Raw genomic sequence first — 17,177 nt, 5'->3', positions numbered from 1 at the left:
TATGTACCAGTACATACGTGTGTCATATAGTTCAAATGCTTTTTTAATTCTAGGTTTATGCAAATTATACCTAAAGAGTATACATATAGGTCTTCTTTTCGACTGGACAATGTCATAGCTTATAAAACATGGACCTTTAGAAGCAGTATTTTTAACAGAAATATATCCAAATAGCCGTAATACAGTCACAATTGGTGTTATTTTAAACAATATAAATGGCAATTATGCAATAGTCTGGTCACCCATCCAAGGTCTAACCGCCACAACAGCTGCTTAACTTCAGGGATCTACTTTTGTAGTCATTTAACCGAAGCTATCGACTGATCTAAACATGATACTAATTGCTGATTACTCAGTTATTGCAAGCAAGGTATCAATTAGTGGGTAATTAATGGTCTGATAGCTATCTTTATTAGGAGTTACTTAAGAGTAAGGTTGCGGGTTTTGTAATTAATATTTGTAAAGGTTTTAAATGATATAAAGTTAAGTTAGTTGTGTTAACATTTTATCCGCCATCGGGGGTTAAAGTGACCAACGTTAGCGGAGAATTTTTAGAATTTAACAGTTATGCGCTTCACACAGAAACCAGCAGAAACCAAAATCAAAATATATCATCTACATAAAATCTTTGTTAAATAGCTACCTTTAAGTAAAATATTCAATGTAGTCGCCAATTACGTTATGTATCCCATACATAAGTAATTACAAACACGATACTTTATGAATTCGCAATATTAAATACTATAGCTTCTGTCAGGTAAAAAATATTCTATCACCCAACTCAGCTCATACACTGTCTGTATACAAAATTTTATCAAAATCCGTTCAGTAGTTTCAGCGTGATTGACGGACAAACATTCAAACATCTAAACAAACTGTCACGTTTATAATGTTAGTGTGATCCCAAGAACACAAGATGCTATAAGACAAACCATTTATAGATGAACATCTTAAAAGATAACACAGTACAATACAATCGAGATGTAACAATTTAGGTTAAACCATAGTTATTCTAACCGTCTAGACTAGCGATTCGTCAAAGTTATTGACCCGGTTACATCGAACAATGACTACAAACGCTTCACCATTTACTTATTAGGATTATTACTTGTATAACTAGGTTATGTCGGAATAAGGTACCATAGCAACGAAGTTGTGGATAGGAGACCTATAAAAGAAAAGGTAAAAACGTTATTGTAAAGAGAATAATGTTGTTTCGAGTCTGTGTGTCATGTGTGTATGAAATTGATTGATTGTTAACGCACCCACGACACAGGAGAAAATCCTAATGTCCCCACATTGATGTTATGTTGATAAAAATAAAAATGTTGATAAAAAAAATACAAAAAGAACTTAATTTTGAACGAAAACGAAATGAGAGCGCGTTCGGCGCTCTAATTGGTTGGTTCATATGTGCCAACCAATCAGAACGCCAAATGCACTCTCGTTTCGTTTTCATTCAACGTAAAGGAAACTCATACTAAGGATACTGATTGTTTAGTTGTTAGTGTGCTGTTGTTTAGTTTATTTTAGCCGGCCATTCAGAGCACCTATCGTACTCCTGTTTCGATTACATTAAACGTAAAGCAAAATCATACTAAGGGTACTGAACTGTATGCGAAGACTATTAAAATTTAATAATCACCAAAACTTCTAAAGAATGGGTGATGTAAGGTTCAAATTGATAGAAGCAAAGTCTAAATTGGTATTTCAATAATGAAACTATATTCGGCAATACAGTCAACAGTTACTTATTTACTGTATTAGAGCTAATAATATAAATGGCGAAACCTTGACGTAATCTTAATAAAATCGTGATGAAATTTGTTTTAGCTATCTACCTAATATTAAACATAAACTTCACTGGGGTTTACCCACTGCAGACTAGACTAAACAAAGTAATAGCCATAAAGGTAACACGTGTTAATAACATTCATTCTACGCAATTTCTACGCATCCAAAAATGTTTGATATTTTGCAACTACAACATACAATTATGTTTTAACATGTAGGGTACATGTTAAGTTCTGGTTCTTAGCATTATTCTTTGTGTTATCTTACTCGAGAATTCAATATGTATTTATATTTATAACTGACTAAAAACCGTTTCTACTCTTGTTTTTTGAGCTAAAGCTCCAGTAAACCAGCTAGTCCGCAGCCACGGATCAGGCATCAGCCGTACTGGGCCCCATCTGTGGTGGTCAGCTCGGCCTAGTATTCACTTTTTATTTACTTTATTTTAATACACATTAGCATTTCAAACCAAAGGACAAAACAAAGTACAGAAGTCCTTTAATACAATAGCTAAACACAATTAAAGTAGACGCCATGGCATAATATAACTGTAACTGTGCTTTTAAAAGGACAGTTACATTTGCACTACCCTTGTATAGTTAAACCACAACAAATTAGACAAAAAAGGACCTTAGTAAGAGCACTTTATGACTTAAATGTAAAAAAAAGGATCTGGGAGTCCAACAAAGTTAGAATGACAAAGGGTAGTAATAGAATAAGAATAATTATTACTCATAAACGGTATCTTTGTTGTTTTTTTTTTCTATGGGAACTACTATTGTCCTTTTCTCAGCGGTGCCAACAGTCAGGTGGATTTGTTGGGCACAAACCGACTATCGGCTATTCGATTTTATATTTTTTTTCAATTCTTTTTTTATTAGACAACCAACAGAGATACTATAATAACACATATTAAAATTAACAGTACAGTGAGGCAAATTACAGGTTATCTGTGGTGATCTATCTGTGGTGTATAGTTCGGATACAGAACAGACAAAATATTACAATAAGTAGGTTGGTAGAAAATTAATAAATAGATTTTGAACTAGTATTCTGTGAAGGACCTAGTAAATCTCAGAATCGATCTGAAAAAATCTATAGAAATTATATATTTTAATTGTATTTATATGTATTGGTAATTATTTTAAATGTATTCGTAATTATCGATTAAAATCGATTCGGTAATCGGTTACTAAGTTCCAGCTAAAAATAAATAATTATACAACAAAACATTAATTATGTATTTTGGTCACCAAATCTCCGAAACGAGAGCAACGCGTCGTATGCAAAAACTAAATATGCGGAAGTCATATTCCGTTTAAAAACAAATATAAACTGTAGTAAACAGTAATTAAAGTCGATTTCAGAACAATTAGCAGTATTTTAGGAGCCATAAAAGTGTTTAGATTGCATGGTAAAGTAAACTTTGACATTACAAAAATAAAGTTTGTTTTCAAATATCACGTCTAAAATCAGGAACAGAATAGGTAGGCCCGTGACAGTCTTGCTGCTGACGTGAGCTATAAAACGCTTGACATTATAGCATTATTAACGCGTAAACGAAATACAAGCTTAAGTTAAATGAATAAAGTCGATATTTGTAAAGTGTGTTTTAGACACATATTTCTATTGTATGTCAAGCTATCTGCAATGCGGTGATCCAGATAAAATTCCATATTGTGCAAGTTCTGATATCGTTTCACACTTTATTGGCATGTTCTTATGGCCATATATACCTTAGTTCACACAATAACGAACACAGGTCAAAAAGTGCACGATGAAAGAGTTATTGTGAGCAGATGGCGCTGGTATCGCTTTTGGGGAGTTTGGCAATGGATTAATTTTAAGAAAAGGAACTTTTTGTGCCAAATCTATCACCTGAGTTTTGTTAATCGGTTAAATATAACTTGTATTTGATTTTGTTAGTAGATATATTGTATAGTTAGTAATATGTTCTAGGTATGGCTTTTTTACTCATGGGACATAGTCATCAGTTTGTGTATGTATAGAAAGTCGTAGGCGTGGTGGTTTATCATGATGATCTAATATTATTTTTATGAATGTTATATAGTTTATCGTCGTACCAAGGGCAACGTGTCGCCTTGGTAATGATTTTCTAGAATAGAAAGGACAGAGGACAAAAAATCGATAGTTACAGGTACTTTATTATTCTTTTTATCACATGTTCCAGGAAAAAGCAGAAGGCACTCATCTATTTAAGGCTTCGATTTAAGCTATAATTTGAGAAATCGAAACGCATTTTGGGAAATTTACACTTTGGTTGTTCATAATAAAAATAGACCTTATGTTAAATTGAATAACTACAGTATTGGTGCGGTGGCTTGGCAACGTTTAGCAGGTTCGACTTCCGCACGGAGTCATTCTGTGTTTCGAGTCTTGGTGTCATATAATGTATGTATCTGAAATTGTATGTTTGTAAACGCACCCACGACACAGGAGAAAATCTTAGTGGCTAAGTTTAAAAAAAAACGTAACACACTTTTCATCAGTTATTTTATATCTCCCTATTGTGAAACCATCACTGTACGTAGAACCAGGCATTGTTCTAGAATCCATACCTAACTACGAGTAGGAAACAATTCGACAAATGTAAGAGTTAGGTACATATTTTGATCTCTGTTATCAGTATCACAGCATCACCTTGGGGCACCGGTACATCTCAGTACGATATCGATTATATGAAATACTTTAGTGATAGTGATTAGATAAGAGAAACATGTCGGTGATAAACAGTGTGATGATCACGGAGATGAAGATGGTATTCCCGACAGACAAAGGATCGAAGTATTTTCCCGGATTCCCGTAAATTATCAAATTATGTATCAGAGAGATTGTAAAAAACACATTAATTTTTGAAAAGAGTAACGATGGAGTTTCTTCCTCGTTCTTCTCCATTCGAAGATACACTTTTTTATGGAATAAGCCGGTAAACGAGCAGACGGATCACCTAATGGTAAGCAATCGCCGCCGCTCATAGACACTTGAAACACCAGAGGCGTTACAAGTGCATTGCCGGCCTTTTGGGGTTAGGAATTTAAGGTTTGTTGGGGAATCAGGGATTCAGAAGGGGGTAATTGAGCCTTCGCTAACCTCACTCATAACGAAACACAACGCAAGCGTTGTTTCACGTCAGTTTTCTGTGAACTTTGGAACAAGCACCTAGGTTCACTAACATTTTACAAGACATAAATAAACAACGACTGATTTCTCAAAGAATACGCGTCATGGTGTTAAAAACGAGTACTTATCTCATCCCAAATTTCATATACACTTGGGTGCAAATAAATGGTGCGGCGTTTTTTCTTTTTAATTTCTTGATGAATATTTTCTGGTACATGTATTTTATTAATTGGTAATCTATGTTATATTACAGACAGTTTAATTACCTTTAGAATGAGATTTTTTACACGAGTATTGTTTTAAAAGTTATTAAGGGTTCTTTAAAATGCCAAATAACGTAAGTGGCTCCGTTTCTTTGCACCCAAGTGTAGTATACAAAATTCCATCACGACTGTTTTACGTCCGTGCCGTATGAACCTTACCTATGATGTATGAAAATCGACATGGTGAAGAAAAACGTGATCACATCATAATAAAATAAAAATAATCGTGACTGTTCCGCCATTTAAATAAAAAATATGATAATCGATCGATTCATTATAAGTACATGTGTGTATTTTTCTTAGTTCATATAAAACTATTTTATCTTTAGTTTAGTTCTGTTCAGATTCCAACTATTAGAAAAAAGCATCGTAACGCCTTTTATCCCCAAAGAGGTATCACACTAATAACTATTATAAATATCAAAGTTTCTTTGGATATTTGTTAGTTAATCACGCTGAAACTACTGAACGGATTTTGATGAAATTTGGTATACATACAGGGTATGAGCTGACTTGATTGATGGAATACTTTTGAACCTATAGGAACGCAGGCGAAGCCGCTGGCAGAAACTATTATTTTTAGTATTTTTACATATTATTATAAGCAATAGTATTGCATTATAGAAACCGGAAAATTCTTACGGACTATTACCACTATTACACCAAAACTAGGTTTCCTGTTTGAGACCGAAGTTTGAGACAAAACAAATAAAAATCAAATCCAATCCAATCTATAAGTAAGTAGCTACGTCTTAAATATAAAAAGAATAATTGAAATAAGAAATTATGTAAAGTAGCCGTTTGGCAATACGTACCTACCTACCTACTTATTGCTGTAAAATAAGTACAATCCGATAATTAAGTACAATAAGTACATCACGGATTGGCACATTCATTTTTTGATATCGTAAGTACAATGTTAAGCTTACGAAATCATGTGTCACGATGTTGCGAAAAATGCTGTCAAATAAACATTTTTTTACTGACAAGCTGATGGTAATTTTATTTTAACTATATGTAAATGGGTGTCCATCTAAATGATTGATCATTTTAGTTTCTGATACTTAAACTTCACTTTTTGCAAACGCGGTCATGACCCCAAAATCTTTACTGACACGAACACGAAAATTATTATTTTATCTACATACATACATGTTAATTACAAACGTTTTATTTAATGAAAGTGTTCCAACGTATCACTAAAATAACGTTACAAATGAAAGGACATAAACAAAGAGTATAAATTGCACAATTCCAACAACCGCAGACCGGCCAGTCTTTCTAAAAAATGGAACGGACGCAACAATAACATAACTAAACCTTACAAACATTAGATTACAGTTCAAAATCTATTGCAGCAAGCGTTGAACGACCGCAAAAATATTAGTGCACATCGCGTGCTTGAATCGGTAACAAATAGTGAAATTGATTGACTCACCTCTACTTTTTTGGAGTACTCTTCCGTCACGCGCTCCTGTTCTTTCTTCAGCTCCTCGTTCTTGTCGAGGAGAGCCTTCCCGAGCTCTGCCGCCAGCAGCAGGTCGGACTCCTTCTGCTGGAGCTGAGCCCACAGATCCTGCTCCTGCCCTGCCTCCATGGCAGCACTTGTTTGCCTAGCCGCGGACATTTCTCTAACATACGCTTCTAAATCCTCATAAAAATGTTCGTCTGAAAAACTAAGCGGCACCGGAGTCTTCCTGGTACCACTCTTACTTCTACTACGTCTGTGTTTGTTGACCGGTGTCGATGTCCTTATATCTCCTTTTCCAATAAACTCTGTTTCGTCTGTTATAAAGTTGGGCGACTTGTTGCGATCTGGTGGCTCGGGCTCGGTGTTATCTTTACTACTTCTACTAATATTTGCACTAACTTCACCGGCCATTTAATCGGACGAGTCTATACAACAACTAGTGTAACTAACTTTGCACTATTTTGGTGTAGTTGTTCTTTTTGAATATTTTGTCGATAGCCTGTTGGAACTTGACAGTTTTCGGTAGTTTTATTTTGAATATGTTCTTGTTTATGTCGAAATCCTTTTTTAATGCCATTATAACAATTGGTGTATCACAATAGTAACATTTCCGGCACTGGCACTCACAGCACTGCACTGTTATGTCGATACACTCGCGGGAAGGCACGGCACGCTGCACAGATGTTGCCTCGACAACGGTGCGGACACAACAGACTGCCTGCGAAACCTTTGAGGTAGCACAACCCGCCGCCGCCATAGACTATGACGCCGCTGAGCCGGACAGGTGGGTAGAATACAAAACGTTGTTCAATACAAAACCAAAGAACAAACAGTAATATGTATTTAATTACTGTTTCAATATTAGTCATTCAACCTCTAATTCGATTATTGATGATAAGTCATTTACAGAAATATTAAAAATGTAATATTTCAATTCAATATTAGCCGAATCCTTTTAAGAGGTCTGTTGTTCTTGCTTCACCTAGAATCAGTTAAGGCAATTGGGGATTATGATTACTGCACAGAGCATATTTATGGGATAAGCCGGCAAATGAGGAGACGGATCACAGGTAAGCAATACGGCACAATTTTAAGAATAGCTCCTCTTTTCGTTTTAGAATTGGGAACTAAGGATGTGGAAAGACTGGGAAGGGTCTTCATGTTGTATGATTATTTATTGAAACACAACCATATTTAATCGACTGATAATGACGTTTGAATCGGAATGCTATGAACAGGGGTAGATTATGGTCTGGAATAATACATAGGCTACGCAAAGACACTGGTAGAAGCTAGTGCACTATAAACTGAGACATCTAATATAATCCTCCTCTTTGCTTCACCGCAGTAGGTAAAAAAACTAAATCACCACCAAACCTATCTGCAATCTTAATCTTTGGTGTATCAACACGTGCGTCAAAGCGAGACGGCAACACCAACGTAGCGTTACACGTCACGTGCCAGACAAGGACAGCAACATTATCAAGGTGATACGAAGAGAGTGGTCAAACAAAATAATGTTGAAACAATTTATTAACCGACTTGGAAAAAAAGGTGGTTATTTTTATTTTATTGTTTGCTAACGTCAGGAAATGATCTCACACTGATCCTATAATATTCGCATCTAAAATGAAACGAGTTTTTTATTAAGTGGGCCTTGATTTGAGTGTTGAGTGGCATTTTAAAGCAGCCTCCGTCGAATGGTCAAATTACTTGTAAGTGTACAGATTATATTAATGCTGCTGTAAAAGGATTTATGCATGTTTACCTTGGTCAATAAAAATATTGCGAAAATTCGAATTGATTTTTGATATTATTCTTACACGAACTTAAGTTGAAAAAGAAAAAACTGTAGGATTTTCTCCAGAAAAAAAATGTGGGTTACTTAAAGAAAATAATAATCGAACCCGCGACACGTTGCGCTGCAGCCTGTTCCCTACTGTACTAACCGTGCTGTACAAATAGCTTGAAATATTTATTCACCTTTATAACACACTATAACACCTTTATAACTTATAAAAAACCAACCAAGTCCCAAAAGTTAAAATAAGAAGAAGGTATGTATGTCGAAATTTCAATTATCTAGCTATCATGGTTCATGAGATACCGTCTAGTAATAGACAGACAAACAACGGAACTTTAAGAAATGAACGTATTCCCTTTTAAAAGCCCGCCAACGTACCTGTGACTCCTCTGGTGTTACGGGTGTCCATGGGCGGCGCTGATCGCTTACCATCAGGTGACCCGTCTGCTCGTTTACCCCCCATTTCAAACAAAAAGAAAATATAGCCTCAAATATACTCTTTGGAACCCTAAAATCGTACTCATAAACTTGTTAAGCCTGTCCCGTAACCGAGCTACAATATCGACCCAACTGTACACTGAAACAGCTGAAAATACAGTCTGAAAACACTTACTCGAAGGTTTCAGAGAGAAAAGATTTTCTGTGAGAAATAAATCAACATGGCGGCGTTAATAGCACCCACTGATGATATGGAGATGGAAAAGATTGCAGAGGATGAACTGTCTAAGTTGCAGAGACAGGTAACTATAATTTAATTAATATTATTTACTAGCTACTTCCGCGCGGTGTCACCCGCTCTGCTCGGCTCCTATAGGTCATAGCGTGATGTTTTATAGCCTATAGCCTTCCTCGATAAATGCACTATCCAACACAAAAAGAATTATTAAATTCGGACCAGTAGTTCCAGAGTTTAGCGCGTTCAAAAAAAACAAACAAACAAACAAACTCTTCAGCTTTATAATATTAGTATAGATTTAATACTAGCAAACCCCGGCGAATTCCGTTTCGCCACCATTAACTTTCCCTGATTTCTTGTTGTTCTCTTAATTTTTTCCTGATTTTTCTTTGCTATAAACCTCACGGAGCCCGAGACCTTTCTAACGAATGCAAAACCGTGCAAATCGGTTCGTGCGTTCTGGAGTTATAGCGTCAGGAAGGAAAACCCGACTTATTTTTATATAATAGATTAATATTAATTAATGGCTAGCTAGTCCTACACGTTTTTTCTCGCTGCTCAGCTCCCATTAGTCGTAGCGTGATGTAGCCTTTCTAAATACAATAAATATCCGGAACAAGCATCGACTCTTTTTTTGTATTTAATCTTTTTGCTGAAATCGGATCGAATTTTAGATTACCTAGTAATATTGTAAAGCTGATGAGTTTTTATTGTTTAAATGCTAACGCATTTAAACGAAATTTCTAACGAAACTACTGATTCGGATTCAATGATTCTGTTTTTGTTGGATAGTTCTTAAATGAAAGAAAGCTATAAAACTGCTGCAAGCCTGCAACAACTGCACGCAACGATCAATAAGAGAAATCTATTTGATTAAAAAAATAGGTATTTTAAAAACGGTTTATTTTATTTTTATTTTATTTATTTAGGAAACTCAACAGTTTATTTATTAAGTCACATGAGTTAAGAGGGCCTAACGCATCAATGAATAGCCAAATGAAACCTGTTCAAGCTATTAGTATGTAGAAATGAGGTCTACAGTCTACACAAGCTGCACATCACAGTCTACACAAGCTACACAGGTTATTAAAGATAATCTTAAAAAAAATGTGATGTGATATTAAAAAAAAAATATTCTGTGCCAGTTCAGAGTGATGGAGATAGACCGTGCTACAGTGCTGAGCAGCGTGCAGCCGACCCTTAGGATGCAGAAGAACATTATCAACACCCTGAACGCTGACCTGGAGAAGATTATGCTGGAACTCAAGGTGCTGTGCATACACTTCTAACGAATACACATTTTGGGAATGGGCCTTTTATTTGAGCGTAGTAATGTCACGGCCTCACAGATGACTGACGTGAAACACCGCTCTTGTTGTGATTTCGTTGAGGGAGTAGGTCACCGGAGGCTCAATTACTGACTTCCCAATCTTCCTAATCCCTGATTCCCCAACAACACTGCTAAATTCCCAGCTAGGTAATCCGCAGCTCCGGATCGGGACATTTTGATCCTTGTCAATCGATAAGGAGAAATGTAATCTGAAAAATGAATAAAATGAAAGCGTTGATTCTTTATGTTATCGTTTAAAGATAATTTGGGTCTCATATTGTAAAACCTTTTACTATTATTTCCACAGTTCACCAAAAGCACCTCCAACCTCATGGAAGGCGCAAAAAGTCGTGAGAAGCTGATTGCTCTTCTGAAAGACCACGAGAAGTATTCGACCGAGGTGAAAGACCATCGGGAGACTATCAAGGAATTGAACTTCTTGCTCAAACAAGTGCAGAAGGAAATCAAGTCGCTGAGGTCCAAGGTGATGGGGACAGAAATTGTAAGTAGAAAGTTCCACTTCGAGATAAAAGTTTCTTTATTCACTCACACAAAGGAAAAATTGATATTTTAGTAAGTTATTTACTCTTGCTCATGCTTATAACTCTTGCTCAATACGGATTATCTGCTTAGAGCTACACAAACTAAAGTTTCATAAAATAAAATGACTGCACGGTTGCCACGGTGGCTGAGCAACTGGCTGCCGTACATCGTGTAACTCTTTGTGTGATCCACAAATTGTTGTTTTGAGTCTGAGTGTCATGTGCATGTGAACTTGTATGTACGCACCTACGAAACAAGGGAAATCGTGTGGGACTACGTTTTTTTTTAAATAAAATAAAAAAGAATAGAAAATTTCTTAGCTTAGTATAGAGGGCATAAAAACAGAGGATTCACCTGATGGTAAGCCTAAGCATTCAACGCTGCTCATGGACACCCGCAATGAATAAAACCAAGTGCGAGGATTGGGTCTTCTATTATCTTACTAATATAATAAATGCGAATATTGCGTGTTTCGGATGTTATGTGTATGTTAGTCAACCACGTCAATACGTGTGAAGGGATTAGGATGAAGTTTGGAACAGGGGTAGATCATGGATACAACTTTTAATCCGACGGAAACAAGCGAAGCCGCTTGCAGAAGCTATCTCTATTCCAGGCGTATTCCAATGTCCTAACCGGTCAGACACTGATCAGTCAGCTGGAGAACCGACTGGACACTGCGATGAAGAAGTTCAACACCGTCAACAGCGAGAATTACTCTATGAGGCTGGAAATCGATAGACTTTTGAGAGATCGGTGAGTTCTTCCTCTATTTTATACCAAGTCGCTTCGTAGCTATAACAGTTCTTTTTATACTGCGGTTTCTATAATCTATACACATTATCTAAGTTGGTTCGTTGGTTTAAACGCGATAAAGAACAATTATTTTATTTTTATGGTATAAGCCGGTAAACAAGCTTACAGATCACGTGATGATAAGCAATCGCCACCGCCCATTAAATACCCAAAACACCAGAAGAGTTACACATGCGTTGTCGGCATTTTTTAGGTTAGGAATTTAAGGGCTGTTGGAGAATTGGGAAGGGGCGTAATTAAGCCTCCGGTAACTTCACTCACACAACTAAACACAAGGCCGTGGTATCACTCCGGTCAAGCCGGCCCATTCGTGCCAAAGCATAGCTCTCCCACACTTAAAACCTACTTGTCGTTACCCAACCAATAAACTAGCACAAATACTAATGGATTTCCCTGAGTCCAGGCAATTCTTCAACACCCACTGGAAGAATCAGCTCAAGCGCCTGATGGATGGCAAGGCGATGATCATAGAACTGCTGGAGCAAGCCATCTCCACGTACGACCAGCGCGAGGAGTGGTGCTCCAAGCTAGATGCCCTCAAGGAGAAGGCAGCTACGGATTATAGGAAACATTGTTTGGTAAGTTGTTGTAGTTTTTTTTGAGGGGGTACAATCGTCCAGTGGCTTCTCCCGCCTTGAGCGAGGCGAGAGGGAGTGTCAGACTTTTACTGACTAACCACCCCGTTCCAACTCCTGCTTTTCGAGCCTCTAGGTGGTTCGCAGCTCCGGAAGTTGTAGTTAGAATGCAATTTGAAAATGGCAATTGTGTAAAAAAATATTTAACGGATTTGAGGCTCATAAGGCTTGTTATTCCACTAATAAATTACGAATGCATCATGTTTTATCTCTTGGAATATGTTAAAATGAATACCAACTTTTTCTTTCTTATTTGTTGCATTCACTGCTACGATCTGAAAATTAAACACGATACCTAGTTCTCCTGCCTCGATATTTTTACGTCTGCACTAAATGATCACTAGTACATATTTTCAATGCATCAAAGAATCAGTTAACAAAAGCCTCAGTAACAGTAACGTACAAAAAACAAAAATAATAACGTACACAGTTCCCTTAGTATGAGTTTGCTTTACGTTAAAAGTAACCGAAACAAAAGCCTCTTCGGCGCTCTGATTAGGTTAGGTTGGTTTATTCAAGTCAGCCAATCAAAGCGCCGTACAGAAAAAAATCTATAATTAATAGCTGCGCTCTGCTCAGCTCCTATTGGTCATAGCGTGATGTTTTATAGCCTATAGCCTACGTCGATAAATGCACTATCCAACACAAAAAGAATTATTCAATTTGGACTAATAGTTCCGGAGATTAGCGCGTTCAGACAAACAAACTCTTCAGCTTTATAATATTAGTATAGATTGTATAATTTCTACACCACAGGAGGTCCGAGAGCTCCAACGCCAGTTAGACCACAGCATGAAGCTGGAAGAGTTCCTCCGCACGAAGGGCACGGTGCGGCTGACGGCGGCAGACGCCAAGGCAGAGGCCAAGAAACTGGAGCAGCAGGAGGAGGAGATGAGGATCTACAACAACTACGTCAATATACTGGATGCCTTGAAGGTAAGGGAAACTGTGTCAAAGCAGGTCAAAGGAATATCGACTTTAACTGATAAAAGACAATGCACATTATGGTATAATGTAACATACTTTTTACCAGTCAAGTTGTAATAAGTAAGGCGGTGAGCCTATTGTCATATACCGGGCACAGTTGCAAATACCGAACTCATAAAGATTTTTTTTCTAACTAAAACACCCTTAATTTTGGTACGACCCGGAAAGCTCAGCAGTCAAACTTGCGACCAATCGACCAATGAGTCAGTTAAACTATTAGTTCTAAACACCCAATATCTAAAACTATTTATTTAACACACAAATTTTAATGGAGAAAACTGTCGGATACTACATAATCCGTACTTATATACTTACATACATAACTTCACGCCTGTCTCCCATGGGGGTAGGCAGAGCCAATGGACCGCCAATTGCTACGACTCTTACATACTTATCTACAATTTCAGGAGTTTGCCGGCGAAGACGACGTGGACAAACTGATCCAAGAGTTCACGCGTCGCGAGGAGGAGAACTACGCCCTGTTCAACTACATCAACGAGGTGTGCACGGAGCTCAAGAACCTCAGTGATAACGTCAAGATGCTGAGGGCTAATATTGGTAAGCGTTGTGTAGTAGGAGAACCATACTTTGATACGAATTGCTCGGTTAGACTGTATTACCGGAGTGATACCACAACAGTACACATGAAATAAAAATAAAACTCGGTTTACTCACGTATAATTAATTAATGGAGAAAATATGTACTACTTTCGAGTCCATCTGGGACTGTGTAATAAACATGGAACTCACATAAAACAACCAAAGCGTTATGTTTCTTTATAGTAGTATGCACTGTACTATTAGTACGAGTTTTCTTTACGTTGAACGAAAACTAACGAGAGCGCATTCGATGCTCTGATTGGCCGGCGCGAATGATCCAACCAATCAAAAATACATTACAAACGGAATGAAAACTAAAAATTTATTGTATTCTGTTTGCTTTGGTCAAGCCTTGTTCAATTTTTTTTATTTTCTAAACACCATTAAATTCTTTCCCTACTTCTTTTTACAGAGGAAGAAACCGCGAAGCATCAAGCGAAGCTCTTCCAGCAGCAGGACAGCATCGAGTCACTGCGCAGTACTCTAGAGGAGAAGCGACAAGCCACGGCCGACGCGCGCGCCATCTGTGAACGAAGCTCGCAAGTTCTCACCACTTTGTTGCAGCAAATACATGCGTTGGCGCTGTTAGTACAACTATATGTTTGTAGTGTTTTAATGGAATACAATTCTCTTGACTGCTTTGGGTGATTTCAACAGCAACAGCATATAATTTTTCACTGCATTTTTGAGCGGGAATATCATTCAATGCCTTCTGGCGAGGCGAGAGGGAGAGTCAGAATCTTACTGACTAAAAACCGCCCCGTAAAAACTCCTGCTTTTCGAGACGGAACCCCGGTACACACGCTAGCTAGTCCGCAGCTCCGGATAGTTCAGTGCTGGACTTCCTCTACACTAGAGGGATTGTCATAATCTCCACGCTTGGTAAGCAAATTGGAGATCGCAGCTTAAAAATATCAGTTCTGTCAGAGTGCTTTTTTACATTTGATGGGTCGACGGCCGCTATCTCGCCTGATGGTATGTGATGATGCGACCTGCGATGGTACACTTCTGCCCATAAACAACCTATTCACTCGAGCCTTGAAGACACCCAGGTTATACCCATCAGGAAACGTAGACTCCGGTAATGAACTTTGACTGATGCTGCCGCTCGGTCTCTGTAAAATATTCTCAAAGTAACTTACATACAAGGCCATAAGCGCGACTGCCGCGCTATGTGTCGAGTTAGATTCCCCGGTATAGCAAAGTATTACTGGGTTTGTTGTTATTGAACATTGGTTCACATCTTACAACACTATATACATTCAGTTTATCTATCATAATTCCACAACAAATCTTTCCACAGGACATCAGAATGTGACTCCCTCCCACTTCTGAAGCTGCTGGGCAAACCGTTCGACATCAACGTGACGAACGCTCGCCTCTACATCAAGAGCTTGGAGAAGAAAGTACTCGAGATCATTGAGATCATCAGAATTGATGAGGTGAGTTCAACAGTTAACTTTATTCTGTAGGAATTATGGTTGAATTTTGAATGGCTATGCAAATGTGGGCGTGGTTTTGAATACACCCAAACTTAAATAGGATTTTTAACTACCACCGTGATGCAACAAATTGATGAAAAACTAATAACTAATAATCCAACTGATGAAATTATCTAATTCCTGCTGATGTTTGCAACATCATATGATTATGAAGTTGGAAAATTACTATGTAGAAACCAGCCCCTAAAAGCATTTTTTTTATCGTATCTTTATTTATTTTACACTTTATGTAGGTACATTTTACAATGGTGAACTTAATGCCAATTTGGCATTCTTTAACAGTTCTTTACTAGTCCTTTAAACACAACTAAAGGGATTTTTCTAAAGAAAGCAAGCCTAATCTCACACGTGCCTTAACACGTGCCTGTAACTACACTACTCGTACTTGAAACACTGGCATTTTTTAAATAGTATACATACTTAACTTTCTTCATGTATCTTCTTCAGTTGATCCAGCGTCAGACGGAATCCAAGGAGCGTACTCCACCGTCGACTCGACGTCGCCGCGGCCGAGCTGCGCCGCCTGCCCGGCCTAGAGACTCAGTCGCTGCACAGGCGTAAATGCATTCGTGAATTACGCATACACATTTTATAACCAATCTCTATCGAAAATCGATTAAAATCTATTTTTTTTTTGACATTAGTCCCAGTCAATAGCGACATTACGTGCCGTAACGTCCACCTCTGCCTACTCCTCCGGAGATAAAAGGCGTGACATTGTGTTGTTGAGTCCCAGTTTCTCCAAAAAATTTAAATGTACGTCGTAGCAGCATATCTCTGGCGGAAAAGCACCCTTATCCAAAGATTTTGGATTTAGTAACGAATCTTGCTCGTTCTTCTCCATTTAAGGGTCTCAGCACACATATGGGATCGGAAAGGGATCGTCACCGTATCGCCTCGAGCCGTTCAGAATGGTTTGTATTAAACTCCCTACTGCAACGCACACTAATCGGAATAATAACGTAATCACTTCGCCTCGGAACAGGCTCCGAACTTGAATTTCCGCGCTTACGGCTCATCGTACCCACGCTTACGTTTCTCCGTCCCCGCGCTTACGTCTCTCCGTACCGACTAACTATCGTGTTAGTCTAGTCGGTGTCGCCTAGCCGTAGCCGAGTTGACGTACAGGCGCTGCTGATACGCTTTCGTTACGTGCATACGGTAGGTTGACGCCTGGTTGACAGCGAGGCGAAAGGCGTTACGGTTACGATCCCTTTCCGATCCCATATGTGTGCTGAGACCTTAAAGCTACAATTTGGAACGAGCACCTAGCTTCATTGACGGACAGACTGACAGACTATTTATTTGTTGATATTTCAAAAGTACTTGTTAATGGTTTAGTTTAGGTGGCTTGATTAGTTATTAAAAAAAATCCTGTATAATGTATCATCACTTTAGAATTAAATGTGTCTAGAAGTATAAATCTGAGCTCACACTAGTTTTAGAATCTCCGAAATAAAACTTAAGAATAAATAAGATTGTTTGATCTGTAATGGAATTTCTAACCAATGTAACGTTTGATACCAGTATGGTGCTACCAAATATGGTATTCTGTAGCCTTAGTATATGAGTTTGCTTTACATTTAACATAGAATATAATATAATATATTCATTT

The 17,177-nt window shown here is 37.8% G+C and overlaps 2 protein-coding genes across 3 annotated transcripts in view; one reads left to right on the top strand and one right to left on the bottom strand.

Moving 5' to 3' along the window:
• LOC118274481 (bicaudal D-related protein homolog) overlaps positions 1–7,391 on the bottom strand; it is a 124,718-nt gene extending 117,327 nt beyond the window's left edge. The window contains exon 1 of the mRNA XM_035591972.2: positions 6,637–7,391. Coding sequence (XP_035447865.1) covers positions 6,637–7,080 — 444 coding nt within the window. The 5' untranslated portion in view covers positions 7,081–7,391. The remainder of the gene's footprint in view (positions 1–6,636) is intronic.
• A 268-nt stretch (positions 7,392–7,659) lies between these two features.
• LOC118274482 (coiled-coil domain-containing protein 63) lies at positions 7,660–16,846 on the top strand. Of its 2 annotated transcripts, none has more exons than XM_035591979.2 (10): positions 7,660–7,739; positions 10,295–10,417; positions 10,787–10,981; positions 11,639–11,778; positions 12,242–12,416; positions 13,230–13,409; positions 13,868–14,018; positions 14,473–14,644; positions 15,364–15,502; positions 16,010–16,846. In XM_035591979.2, the coding sequence occupies exons 2-10, from the start codon at positions 10,304–10,306 to the stop codon at positions 16,121–16,123; spliced, it is 1,380 nt and encodes a 459-aa protein (XP_035447872.2). In that variant the 5' UTR covers positions 7,660–7,739; positions 10,295–10,303; the 3' UTR covers positions 16,124–16,846. The 2 variants fall into 2 exon arrangements, with proteins under 2 accessions (XP_035447872.2, XP_050552966.1); XM_050697009.1 differs by lacking the exon at positions 7,660–7,739 and adding an exon at positions 8,975–9,213.
• The last annotated feature ends 331 nt before the right edge of the window (positions 16,847–17,177 follow it).

This window comes from Spodoptera frugiperda, chromosome 11, assembly GCF_023101765.2.
Source record: "Spodoptera frugiperda isolate SF20-4 chromosome 11, AGI-APGP_CSIRO_Sfru_2.0, whole genome shotgun sequence".
NCBI lineage: Eukaryota > Metazoa > Arthropoda > Insecta > Lepidoptera > Noctuidae > Spodoptera > Spodoptera frugiperda.
Note: the sequence above shows the minus strand (reverse complement) of the source record. Positions and strands in the feature narration are given on the sequence as shown.